The sequence below is a fragment of the Eptatretus burgeri genome, chromosome 15 (assembly GCF_056783735.1).
Source record: "Eptatretus burgeri isolate ZD-2024b chromosome 15, Ebu_testis_v1, whole genome shotgun sequence".
Classification (NCBI taxonomy): domain Eukaryota; kingdom Metazoa; phylum Chordata; class Myxini; order Myxiniformes; family Myxinidae; genus Eptatretus; species Eptatretus burgeri.
The window spans coordinates 14,462,320-14,475,902 of record NC_140975.1 but is presented as its reverse complement, the minus strand read 5'-3'; the positions used below and the strand labels follow the sequence as shown (position 1 = coordinate 14,475,902).

At 38.1% G+C, this 13,583-nt stretch overlaps 1 protein-coding gene across 3 annotated transcripts in view; it reads right to left on the bottom strand.

Annotated features, from left to right (window-relative positions):
* Nucleotides 1–13,583, bottom strand: part of LOC147011580 (adhesion G protein-coupled receptor G2-like) — a 65,337-nt gene that overhangs the window by 30,535 nt on the left and 21,219 nt on the right. For all 3 annotated transcript variants that reach the window (XM_085858342.1, XM_085858343.1, XM_085858344.1), the window contains exons 7-15: nt 10,895–10,989; nt 10,522–10,756; nt 9,454–9,667; nt 7,354–7,473; nt 6,839–6,958; nt 6,435–6,483; nt 4,643–4,752; nt 4,430–4,551; nt 4,081–4,210 (exon numbers count right to left, since the gene is read on the bottom strand). In XM_085858342.1, coding sequence (XP_085714468.1) covers nt 4,081–4,210; nt 4,430–4,551; nt 4,643–4,752; nt 6,435–6,483; nt 6,839–6,958; nt 7,354–7,473; nt 9,454–9,667; nt 10,522–10,756; nt 10,895–10,989 — 1,195 coding nt within the window. The remainder of the gene's footprint in view (nt 1–4,080; nt 4,211–4,429; nt 4,552–4,642; nt 4,753–6,434; nt 6,484–6,838; nt 6,959–7,353; nt 7,474–9,453; nt 9,668–10,521; nt 10,757–10,894; nt 10,990–13,583) is intronic.

Genomic DNA, 13,583 nt, shown 5'->3' with positions numbered 1-13,583 from the left:
TTTGAGAAAAAGAATAATCTTTCTATTAATGTATATGGATTAACGGATACAAACAAAGTTCAAATATTAAAAATTTCAAACAACTCTAAAAATGAAGAAACACACATTGATCTTTTATATTTTAGTGTTGGAAAGAATTCACATTACACATACATCAATAATTTATCAAGATTAATCTCTTCTCAGGTATTCAGAACAGCAAACAAAATATATCCTTGCAAGCGATGTCTTAATTCATTTCATACAAAAGAACGATTAGAACAACATTCAAAATATTGTAGTAATCATAAATCAGCTGTAATTACAATGCCCAAACCTGGTGAAAAGATTTCTTTTGAAGATTATAATAAATCTATCATGCACCCATTTGTGATATACGCTGATTTTGAGTGTATCCTTAAAAAGATAAATACTGCTTCTCCTAATCCAAAATAATCATATACAAATAAATAACAAAAACATATTCCTTGTGGTTTCTGTTATTATATCAAATCATCTGTTGGAGAAAAGTATAACAAACTTGAACATTATCGTGGAAAAAAAGCTTCAGAAGAGTTTGTAAAACGATTAGAAAAGGATTGTATAAGACTCACTAAATTCATGAAAGAAACAAATGAACCGATGAAATTAACCAAAGAAGAAAAATTAGAATTTAGAAAGAACAATATCTGTCATATTTGTGAGGGGGAAATTAAGGAGTCTAAAGTTAGGGATCATTGTCATCTTACTGGTAAATATAGAGGTCCCGCTCATTCCTGTTGTAATCTTAATTATAAATTACCTTCTTTTATTCCAGTCTTTCTTCACAACAGCGCCAACTATGATACACATCTATTTATAAATGAACTTTCAAAAACACCAGGGAATATTTCTGCCATAACAAACACAAGTCAAAAGTATATTTCATTTACAAAAATGATATTCACAAAACCTTTAACTCGTATTAGGTTTCTAGATTCTTACAAGTTTATGGGAACACCACTAGCCTACCTCGCATCAAATCTAAGCTCCACAGACTCTTTTCCAAATCTTAATTCATTCTTTCCAAAAGAGGAAATTCTCACTAAAGATGAAATTCAGATTAAAGAGAGAATTCAAAGTAAAGAGGAAACTCTAATAAATGAGGAAATTAATGAAGAAATTCTCACTGAAGATGAAATTCTAATTATAAGGAAAATTCGAACAATGAATGAAATTCTAACTAAAGAGGAAATTCAGATTAAAGATGAAATTCTGATTAAAGAAGGAATTCTTACGAGAGAGGAAATTCAAACAAGGAATGAAATTCAAAGTAAAGAGAAAATTCTTACAAGTAAGGTAATTTGTCCTTATGATTATATGGATTCATTTATGAGATTTAAAGAAACACAACTTCCTTCAAAAGAAAGTTTCTATAATAACCTTTATGAAGAAGAGATAAGTGATAAGGAATATAAACACGCGCAAGAAATATGGAAAATATTTAAGATAAAGAACCTTGGAGAATATCATGATTTATATCTAAAAAAGATGTTTTATTGTTAGCTGATGTGTTTGAAGCTTTTAGATCACTCTGTCATAATAAAAATTGTTATGGATTAGATCCGGCCCACTATTTCACAGCTCCTGGTTTAGCTTGGAGTGCAATGTTGAAAATGACAAAACAAGATATAGATTTAATCAGTGATGTTGATATGCTTTTGATGATTGAGAAGTCCAAGAGAGGTGGAATATCACAAGTATGTTCAAAAAGATATGCTAAAGCAAATAATAAATATCTTCCAAATTATGATAGTGAAAAAGATAGTAATTATTTGATGTATTTTGATGCTAATAATTTGTATGGATGGGCAATGTCTCAATCTCTGCCTAATGGTAAATTAGAGTGGGTGGAAGAAAAGGATTATGAAAAGGCTTTGATGAATATTGTTATTTCTTCTCAAGAGGAATTGAATGACGAAGAAGAAGGTTATTATTTTGAAGTTGATTTGAGGTACCCGAGTGATCTTCATAATAAGCATAAAGACCTTCCTTTTGCATGTGAGAAAGAAACCCCAAAGAAAGAATGGTTCAGTGATTATCATAAAAGTTTTAATATTAAAGGCAAATCAACAGAAAAGTTATTCAAAACATTCTATGATAAAGAGGGATATGTTTTGCATCAGAGAAGCTTAAAACAGTTTTTGAGAGAAGGATTGAGAGTAGCTAAAATTCATAGAGTTTTAAAATTTAAACAAAGTCCTTGGGTGAAAAAGTATATTCAATTCAATACAGATATGAGAGCAAATACAAAAGTAAAATTTGAAGGGGACTTTTATAAATTAATGAATAATGCTGTATTTGGAAAGACTATGGAAAATGTTAGAAACAGGCAAAACATTAGATTCGCAACATCTTGGAAAGAAGCTTCGAGATTGATAAATAAACCAAGTTTTGAGAGAGAAGAGGTTTCTTCAGAGAACTTTTCTGCAATTCATATGAAAAAGGAAAGTATTGTAATGGATAAACCAATTTATATTGGAACAGCAGTTCTTGATTTATCAAAGATATTGATGTATGATTATTTGTATAATGACTTAAAGAAAGAGTATGGTGAAAATGTTTCATTGTTGTATATGGACACTGATAGTTTTATCCTAGATATAAAAACTGATGATGTTTATAAAGATATGAAGAAAAATATTGGAGTATATGATACAAGTAATTTCAGCAAGAAGAGTGAGTTATTTTCCAAAAAGAATGAAAAGGTTATTGGTAAGTTTAAGGATGAGTTGGGTGGAAAAGTAATGAGTGAGTTTATTGGATTGAGAGCAAAGGCATATGCTTATAAGTATGGTGATCAGATTGATAAGAGGTTAAAGGGAATAAAGAAATATGTAATAAAGAAATCAATAACTTTTAGAAATTATTATAATTGTTTGATGAATAAGAAAGAAGAATATAGGAAAATGAATGCAATAAGAAGTTATAAACATAACATATATAGTGAAGAAGTAAATAAAAAGGCATTAGGAGCCTTTGATGATAAGAGATTTATTTTAGATAATGGAATAGATTGTGTTCCATATGGATATTGTATGATAGAGTGTATAAAATAGATTGTGTTTTAACGATGGGAAGATGGGTTAGGGTTTTTTATAAGGGCTACCGCCGCGTTTTTTCGCAATATATAAATGGTTAAACCAAGTATTAATCAAACTAAAGAGTGGAGAAAATCTCAGTCTTGGTATATAAATGGAAAACATAATGAATGTGAAAAATATCAAATAAGTCTTATTGAAAAAATAACTAAAACAAAGGTAAATAAAACAAATAAGCGAATCAATTTAAAAACTAGTAAGTTAGAGGATGTAAAGAAAAAAATGAATATCCTTGAATGGACTGAAAACTTTGATGGTTATCAATTGAACAATGAAAAAACAATTTACTATAATCTCAAAATGATATGTGGCTCAGGAGGTGGTCAAACAAGAGCATTAAGAGAAGTTTATCATTTCGTAATGGCACAAAAGGGGTATCTTAAAAAATATAAAGATTCAAATGTTTTGTTTTTCAATATTTTAGATGGGGATTATTGTGCAAAGAAAATTAAACTATTGAAGGAATTTGAGAATGAACAAATCTTTATAGGTTCAATGAGTGAGCTGTTCAACCCCCAGGTGTTCAATTCAATGAGGTTCAACCTCCAGGTTAAAAGGGGAGACAAATAAATATACCTTGGGATAAAAAGGGAGTTTATTTTTAGGGAAAAAAATAGGAATCGCTGAAAATCCCCCATTCATTTACATGGGGAAAAGTGAGCCAGAACCAGTATATTCACCCTACTGAGAGCAATGGCATTGAATTCACAGCGGTGTCTTTGTGGTTATTGGCTGCAAAGATAAATCCTGTTCACAAGTTCCTGTTGAACCTTTGTGGTTAAAACCGTGGTTAAGCCATCACCAGTTCTTGCACTATCCTTCATTATGAATGTCCCATGTACCGATGACCTCCCAAACCACTTAGATAGCCTGGGAGTCAGTGTTGGTTGATGAGGTTCACCGAATCGTGTTTTTGTGATGTTCGATGCCGACGTTATCCTTTACCCACACCGTCTCTCACCGCACTTTGACCTCCCAGTGTAGAGATGCTGTAGGAGAGGGAACTGTCTATGAGGAAGCACACGTGTAAGCAAAAGAGAGCCGCAGCAAGATGGAGGAGCAGATGGGATGGGAAGTCTGTTCGGAGCTGGCTGGATGGCACAAAACAGCCATGGATAGTGATCAATACGTAGAAAACAAAAGCAGAAAAAGAGAAACATCAACACTTGCGATGGCAATAAACGGAGGGAATAAACGATAATCCAAAAATGAGAGATGATTTGGTGATATCCCGGAGTGGAAATAGACAAAACGAGTGGCCATGAAGGTAACGATGGGTGAAATGAGAATAGAATGTAAAGAAAACTCACTGAAACAACAGGTAGGTGAGTATTGTAAGGAAAAGGCAGATTATAGACACACTGCTTCCCATGTAGGACAAAATGGACAGGGTGAGGCTGTTCATAGGAGACAGCGCGGGTGTCCCGTTATCCTGTCCAAACACATGTAGACCGCAATTTAGCCTTCGAGATAGCTGTTGTAATATTTCCACTTATGGTTTGAGATGGTGTATGAAACATTACCACAAGAACACCAAAATGTGTAAGATGGTCACAGTGGCAGACAGACTGCGCAGATGTTGACAGGGTACCATTTAACCAGCACCCCTGTGTGGCCCAGTAGCCGGGATTGTCTGAAACAGCAGGAATCAGAAAGTTTATAAAGCACAACAAAACAGAATAACTTCTCTATTACTTTAATGAATTTTTCAAAATATGGGCAGTGCCCCTGTGCTCACCTGGTTGAACCAGGGAACCACTGGTAAGTGTGAATGACCCACAGAATATGTAAATTAGTAGAGAACAAACTTGTGAAAGTACCATGCATAGATGATTCCTACCAAGTTACATCTAAATTGGGTGAATACATTTTAAGAAGTCAGAAGCAGCGATCCAGGAATCAGAATGACATTTGACCTTTAAATTGACCTTTAAATTTGATATGCAATTTTTTGATGGGATTTGCAAGGCATCAGGAAGACTTGGTACTCAAAAGTTCTACAAAGTTTTGTCAAAATGGGACTAATCGTTTTAGCATCATGGTGATGAAGGTTGTGGTCAAGTTTCATTAAAATTGTGAGGATAGTTTTGGAGAAGAAAGCAAATACCTATTTTGTGGGATCAAACCTCGACCCAATTTGACCCCCCCCCCCGTAAATCCTCAGAGACCCTGATTCTTTTTTAATGCCATGAACAAACTTTAGTACATCATGGGTGATGTAGGTTGTAGTCAAGTTTCATTTACATTGCGTGTAGTTTCGGAGAAGAATATCCGAGTGTTTACATACTGACTGACTGACTGACTGACTGACTGACTGACTGACACCAAGCAATGTTAATACCTCAAATGAACTACTGTATGTTCTACTTAAAATCAACCAAAGAAGCACACTGACCCTATGACGTGATGCTGACATCATGTAAATAAATTATACCAACACATCACCTCCAAACTAGGAGCCATCCATACGGTACCCAAGCCTTCGCATACTGAGATTAAAGCCGATGGTCGATCCTATTTTTGGCTTTGTTGTGGACTCATGCGGACAACATACTACTCATCGTTTATTCGTGACCATATTGGGCTCATAAATAAAAGGAATTGAACCTAACTAACTTGATGAGGCAGCAGGGCACAACTTGAGTATCATCACAGTGCTTGCTGCATCACCTCAAATTTTGGCGATATTTCATCGTCTGACATGCACTTCAAAAACATTGTTGCCCTGATCATGCTGATTGTAAGTTTGGAGACAAAAATTGATGTTCATTGGGCGATTTTGACGGTGCCCGGCCAGGCATCCAAAACCCACCCACCAATAAAATTTGGATGCCCGACACCAAAAATAGGTGCCGCGGACACCCATTAATATTGAGCCCTTTGTGAAAAAAAAATATATGCCTTCTTTGTTGGTTTGCCTGCAAACAATTGTCTGAGTGGCAGACAGGCTTTTGATCTTTGCAAACTAGGCGGTTTTACCGTGCGAGACTTAATGCACAGCTGATGCTCACCATTGCAGCCAGAAGATACTCTTGGATGTTGTGTATATATGTTTATATATCTATCTATAGGTATATATATATATATATATATATATATATATATATATATATATATATATATATATATATATATATATATACATACATACATACATACATACACACACACACACACACACACACACACACACACACACACACACACACACACACACACACACACACACACACACACACACACACACACAAGCTCCGTGACCCTTATACACTATAAATAAATCGTAATCTATCACACGATGATGTGATAACTCACTGATCGATGCATTGTATTTCCAAAAAGCACAGACTGCAGTTTCATTGGGCTGGGGAATATCAAAGAGAGGAGGATGAGAATGAATAAACATCTCAATTATAAACATTAATCACAAGCTCACATAAAGAATTATCTCTCAATTACAAACATAAAGAATAATCTTATGAAATGCCCAAAATACTGAACAGTCGAAGACCTCTGAAAGGAAAGGGAATATGTATCTTGGAGTGAAATAAATAAATTTGAATGCATGCGGTTATATGTAATGTATTTCATTATTTTAAGTTGACAAGTCTAATAAAACTTGAGTATGTTTGCAGAGCTTCCAATTACACCATTTTTGTTGTTAAAACAATTAAAGGAGTGTCCTGATTTACTGATTATGAGCAAGCAAATGTACTTACCATAAGAGGCCAGAGATGATTGAGGGTGATGGAAATAGGTTCCAAAAGATTGGACACGGATCTGTTGTTGAGACTTGCTGCAATCACATAACTGTTAAGTTTTTTCTCCGCATCCTTCACCTGTAATCAATCACAAGAGCACCTGAATGACGTCATGGCGATGCTTCCAAGATACCCGTTAAAGAGCTTCGATGAAATGAAAAACTGGTAGTGCGACACCAATAATGATGGAACATAAAATATTGGGAGGGATTCAAAGCCAATTTTATAATTGGATAAAGAAAATTTAAAAAAAAATTGTTGAATTCTTATAGTACATATAATGTTAATTCCTCTCTTTATATCATTAAGGTTTGAAACAAACAAATTATCTCGTTATTAAAGGGAACTCGATATTTCCTCTAACTCACCTGTCTGGCAGGTTACACTCGAAACATGGAAACTAATAAACCACATTGAAGACGGTACGTTAGAGTTGACAAAACAGGTAAGAGAGATGAATGTGGATAACTGACCAGGAATAGCGAGGTGTCCCTGTAGTAGGAGAACTGGACTCGGGGGTGGCTTTGGAGCAGCATGGAAGGTAGAGACAGCAGGTCGTCGTCAGATATGGGATGATTTGATCCCACTGACACCTGCGTTTGGGGTTTGAAGATGAAACTTCACACTCGCTGTACCTGTAATCCAATTGCTCTTTAATCACAAAGTTGATCAATTTCCTTTTGAGAAGTTTGCACGAACATGTGAGACAAAGGACCAGAAATGTGTCCTTTTAAATTAATATATGTCAGTCAGTGATGGAGAAGTGAATGGAGTAACTACGAGGTATGAATATGATTCAAATCTGATAAACATCATCATGTGTGTGATTGGAACATCAAGCATTGTGAAGTTATTTGGTTTTGATTAATACATCTGCCAACGAAGGTGAAGGAGGTTATGTTTAAGCCCCTTTCTGTTTGTTTGTTTGTTTGTTTGTTTGTTTGTTTGTCTGTCTGTGTACAGGATATCATAAAAAGTTGAGGACGGATTTGGATGAAATTTGGTGAACAGGTTCGGTGTGTGACAAGGACGAACTGATTGTTTTGGTGAAGATCCGGATTTGGATGCGAGAATTATTTAATTTTTAAAGTGATTCTTTACCATTGAGAGATTGGGCCAAAAACGGTTTCATACTGTATTGCATTATATTTCAAAAATGAATTGGGCCCGAAATGTTCTCGTGGATCAGGCATTGCATGGCGGAGGTATGCACTACTCTACCAAGTGCCCTTCTCGTTCTAATTTAGAATCTCTGTGACCAACTGTAACATGATTTCTCTCATTTCTTTCCACCTGTAAATTTACCCTTCTTTGTGCAGTTGATAATTCATGTCAATCAACATCTCATCATTATTCCCCAAACACGTTTCAGTGACTTTTGACAGAAGCTCAAGTTTAAAAATTGCCTTCCGCAGGAGGTCATGGCCACATTCTTATTCGTCAGATTGATTCTTTTTACTACTACTACTACTACTAGTACTACTACTACTACTACTACTACTACTACTACTACTACTACAAGTATTTTCCCCTTCTTGTAGAGTCGGTCTGTCTGGGATCTTTTTTGTCCAAGTCTTTCACAAACTAGAGGCCAGGCTTGACGTTCGACTGAAGGCGACTTCGGAAGGAATGTGTAATTTTCTGATGTTGCCTGTGATACCTTGCCTACTGTTTGCCAAAGACACTGTGGGTCATTAACGTCTAACACCGACTGGCAGTTGAGTCCTCCAACCTAATGTCCCACGAGGAGATGCCACACACACATTGATGGCTCGTTCTGCATGTGAAACACCAGGATGACTGTTTATAGTCGGGTCATAATTTGAACCCAGGCTAGATAGCTGAGTGCTGACTGCGCATACCTCTTGGCTGTTCTGTTCGGCCTCCTTTCTCAATTATCCTGAAATGTTATTGTAATATCCAAAGCATTTGTTCGTTTTTGATGGATCAGGCTTCTCTTTTGATGGGATCGAATTCTGCTCATAAATGGACTTTTTATTCCTCCAATGTAAATATAACTAACCCTAACTCAGGTTAAACCAAATGATGCTGTATCTATCCTTTTCCACCATAAACTGGTTTGCAGATGATTTACCAGTTCGTAAATTGATTTAACACCTGAAGCTTATCTACTTTCAATTTGGTCCATCCACCATCTGGTGCTTTGGGGAGTGCTCACTTCTTATAAACCCTTCCTTTCTTTCTTATGATCTCATAAACCTCCAACATTCAATTTCCCTCCATATTACTCCTGGAGTTATCTCCTCTTCTCACTCCGGCAAGGCCTCTATTTTTGCGGTGCTCTTTAAGCAAAAAAAAACCCAACAAAAACTCATGATGCGTGTTATCTTTGCATCAAATGTAGTTTTTCTGCTTTCCATGTTTGTTTGTCTTTCCATTCCTGCATTTTATCTCATATCTCCCCGTGCTTATCCGTATTTATACGTGTGTTTCTACCAATTTCACTGCGATGTGATAATTGACAGCTCATTGTTTATGTTTTTTGATCGTGAGGTTTAGATTTCTTACATGAGCTTTGACCCAGGTATATCCGCAAAGCACACCTGTCTCACCTTAATCGTTCCATTCTCTGAAGAAACAGTGAAGGTTAAACCATTTTCAGCAACAGAAGTTTCCTCCAACTCGACTGCAGCAATTGCTAGGTATTCAGCTGACAAGGTGAGTGATCTGAACTCCTCTTTGGTATCTTCTGTAGCATTGCCTAATTCGTCATTTCCCTTTGCAACTTCCACGTTTTGACTGAATTCTTCCACAAAGTAAAGCAAGCTGTGACATGAAGGGCAGGGAAAAGAGGAGTACAGAGTTAGAGGAAATAGTTTTTCACAAACAAGCATCCTAAATTCAAATCCACTGCAGGACGAAGGCCTCCCTCAACCTGCGTTGCGTGGTGTTTGCCATGTGCACCATGCTTGCAGCCATGGGAATCAAACCGATACACGAATCAGTGGAGAAAGGAACTAGTCTTTAAGTACTCGGTCAAGCGTCGACCTACAAAAATCATATTGTCGCCATAAACATGAAATCATTTACTTATTCCACTGTTAAATGTTCACATCAGGTCTGATATGAGCTTCTGCTGAAATTATCCCATTCATAAAACTTCATAAGGCAGCTGCAGGCATTGTGAGTCAGGAAATTAACAAAAGAGGCAAGGTGGCCAACCTTACCTATCACCTTTATTTTAGGAATATGGTCGCAAATAGAGTAACATCAGCTTCCACTTAAGCTTGGCGTTGGCCGAGCGGGGTTAGGGTGGCTGGTTTGGGAACTTAAGGTCCTGAGTTTGAGTCCCGTTGGCTGCTGGATTAACACCAGGTGGGGTGGATTCAGCCTGTCATCCTTCTGAGATTGGCGAAATGAGCACCAGTGTTGAAGTAATGGGGGGAACTGCATCAGCGGTCCCTAACCAATGATGCAACAAACAGCCACATGCTGCGCATGAAAGTGTGTTTGTGAGTGTAGCTAAAGCCAGAATAAATACAGGATTTGATACAGTATGTTGCAGCTAAGTAAATACACAACCTGAATGACTGAATCATCTATCTGTAGGATGTTCCAACAACACAGCACAAAACAAAATAATTCAGCTGAAGAATTGGATGCAAAAGTAAGGATCGCACCTGTTGCTTTTCCATCTCCCAAGTCGCCCCAATATGTTGCTCAGACTCATAATGATGCTTTGTGCAATGTTTTTATCCAACATTTTTCCAGCACCATCCGTCACTCCATTATTGATACCCACCATCATCACTTCCCCAAGTTTTTCCAGAACCTGAGAAGGAGCCCTTTGAGGCACTTGGTCATCCCAACATCTCGTCAATTCCTCAAGGTACCAGGAAATCTCAGCGTGGTTATCTGCGTAAATAACATTGCAACATTAACTCAACTTTCCTCATCGGTATTTTTTGATTGTATCGTTCAATTCATAATGTATTTATAATCTCACTCCGTGTTGTCGGAATTCAAAATAGGGGTCCACTTTTAATACGATACCGAGCCGAATGATTGTCGCCAATACGGTTTGAAGAGGAGGTGCACACATTGACAGGTCAGGTGCCAACCAGACCAGGATGTTGTCACGGCTTAAACTGCAGAAAAATCGGAGAAAAACAAAACAGTGTTGATTTGTTAAGTGTTAGGGCCTCGGTTTTGGGGAGGAAAGTACTAATGAGAAACAATGAAGTGACATGTTATAAACATGACAAATTACACGGTTCCTCACGGTTTTAGAAACAGTGATTGGTCAAGTAATAGGGGCACATATGAGGCATGATCAAAAAGTTTGTTGAATGGTGCCACTACTAATGAATGTGTGAACATTGGTGAGGTCAGTGGGCAGGGCTTATTTTGTTAACCCTCTTACTTGCCAGCTCGCAACAAGCACCATTTTACTACACACCAGTGTGCCGTAGCATTGCTTTGTGAGAGCACATGTTTGTGTTTGTGGTGTTTGGTGCTTTTGTAGAAAATGTCGAAGTTTGAGCAACGTGCAAACATTAAATTTTGTTTGAAACTTGGCAAGATCAGGTGAGGTCAGGTATGGGAGCATGTGCCGGAGCAGCGCGTCGCTGCGTCCACTTTCCACCAGTACTCCAGGGGCCTCCAGCTGGTCGTCCCCCCAGGTAGATGCCTGGCCCATCCCCATCTCCTTGAGATGCTGATCAACCTGCTGCAATGACAAGGCACATGCGCAGCCCATTGGCATCCTCCACTTACGATGTTTCCTCACTGCGAGAATTTGGTAAGCAGGATCAGAGTCAGGAAAACGAGCCATGTGTCCATACAGCCACACCTGACACTCACGGACTATGCAGGTAACAAATCTCATTTGAGTCTCTCGTGGTAACCACTTGTTAGACACAAAGTCTGACCAGCGATCGCCAATGATTCTCCGAAGAGACCTGGTACCAAAGGAATTAAGTCTCCATCTCAGATCACTGGTCAGAGTCCAAGTCTCACATCTGAAAAGCAAGTCTGGAAGCTCCAAGGACCTGAAGACTCGGACTTTCGTCCTCCCACACAAGTACCAGCAATGCCACACCCCATGATCCAGTGAATCCATGACTCCCCTGGCCAGACCCAGATGTCTGTTGATCTCTGGCTTACAGCCAGCAGGGACATGAATATCACTGCCAAGGTAGGTGAATCTCTCCGTGACCTCAACATCCTCTCCACAAACAGAGGATGGCGACAGAAACACAAAAAATGTTCATAATGGTCTACACAGATGAAGCTGTGACAAAGAAGACCGTTTTCAAGATGTTTCAAAGGTTTTGGTAAGGAAATGAGTTGCTGGAAGATAACGAAAGAAGCGGTCGTCCATCAACAGCATGAACTGATGAAAACCACTCAAGTCAGCAGTGCTGTTTATGAAAACCGACGTTTAACCAGTCCACAAATTGCAGAAGAGACCAGTCTTTCATTTGGTTCCATTCAGGCCATACTGGCAGATGATTTGGACATGAGCTGCATCAGCAACTAGTTCCTTCCACGCATCCCCATAGATGTCCAAAGAGAAAGTTGTGTCTTCATTTCATTCAACTTGTTTGATCAATTTGTTTCGGATCCAACATTCTTACCCCAGGTGATAACGGGTGAGGAGTCATGGGTTTTTGGGTATGACCTCGAAATGAAAGCACAGAGCTCCCAGTGGAAGACACAGCATCACGAGACCAAAAAAGACGCTTCAGTCAAGATCGCAAGTGAAGGTCATGCTGATTGCATTCTTCGACATGGAAGGAATGGTTCACGGAGAATTTCTTCCCAAAGGTGCGACCGTTAATCCGGCTTTCTACATGCAAGCTAAGAAACGGTTGCGGGAGGCAGTGAGATGGAAAAGACCACAAAAGTGGAAGAATGGGCGTCTCCACCATCACGACAACATTGCTTGCCATGTGTCGCTTTCTCTCCAACAATTTTTGGCAGCGAAAATCATTCTTGTCGTCTGGCATCCACCTTATTCCCCGACTTGGCACTCTGCGACTTGTGGCTGTCTCCCAATTGAAACAAACGATGAAAAGGAAGTGATTTGACACGATTGAAAACATCAAATCCAACACAACAGATCTTCTGAAGACGATGAACAAAGAGTACTTCCAGAAAGGTTTCCGACATTGGCAGGAACGGTGAAACAACTGTGTATGTGCAGGAGGGGAGGACTTCAAAGGTGATTAATTAAGTAAGTGTTTAAAATTTAATAAAATGATTTCATTTAAACATTCACCAAACTTTAAGATAACACCTCATACATGTTTGCATTAGGATTATGGTGGGTGGAGAGTGGGGGGGGGGGGGTTGTTGTGAGAGGTGAAAACAGAACAGTATTGGCCCCAATATAAGACGAGTTTTTTTTCTCCAAGATTACAATCTTCAAAAATGCAACTCATCTGTTTTTTCGACAGAGTAGAGCTGTTATTGCTGTCGTCGTCGTCGTCGTTGTTGTTGCTTGGAGGGTCCATCGGTTTGTTTTATATTTCTTCATTTATCATACAATAAACAATTTAAAAAGTGTCAACTTCTATGATTTTTGTTGCTTTGTTGACTCTACCGTAGGTGGACAGAGGTTGTTTTCATCCCTGTCTGTCTGATTGAATGCACGATATCTGATAAAAAATTGAGACGGATTTGGACGTAACTTGGAGGTCAGGTTGGGTAGATGACAAGAATGAATTTATTTGATTTT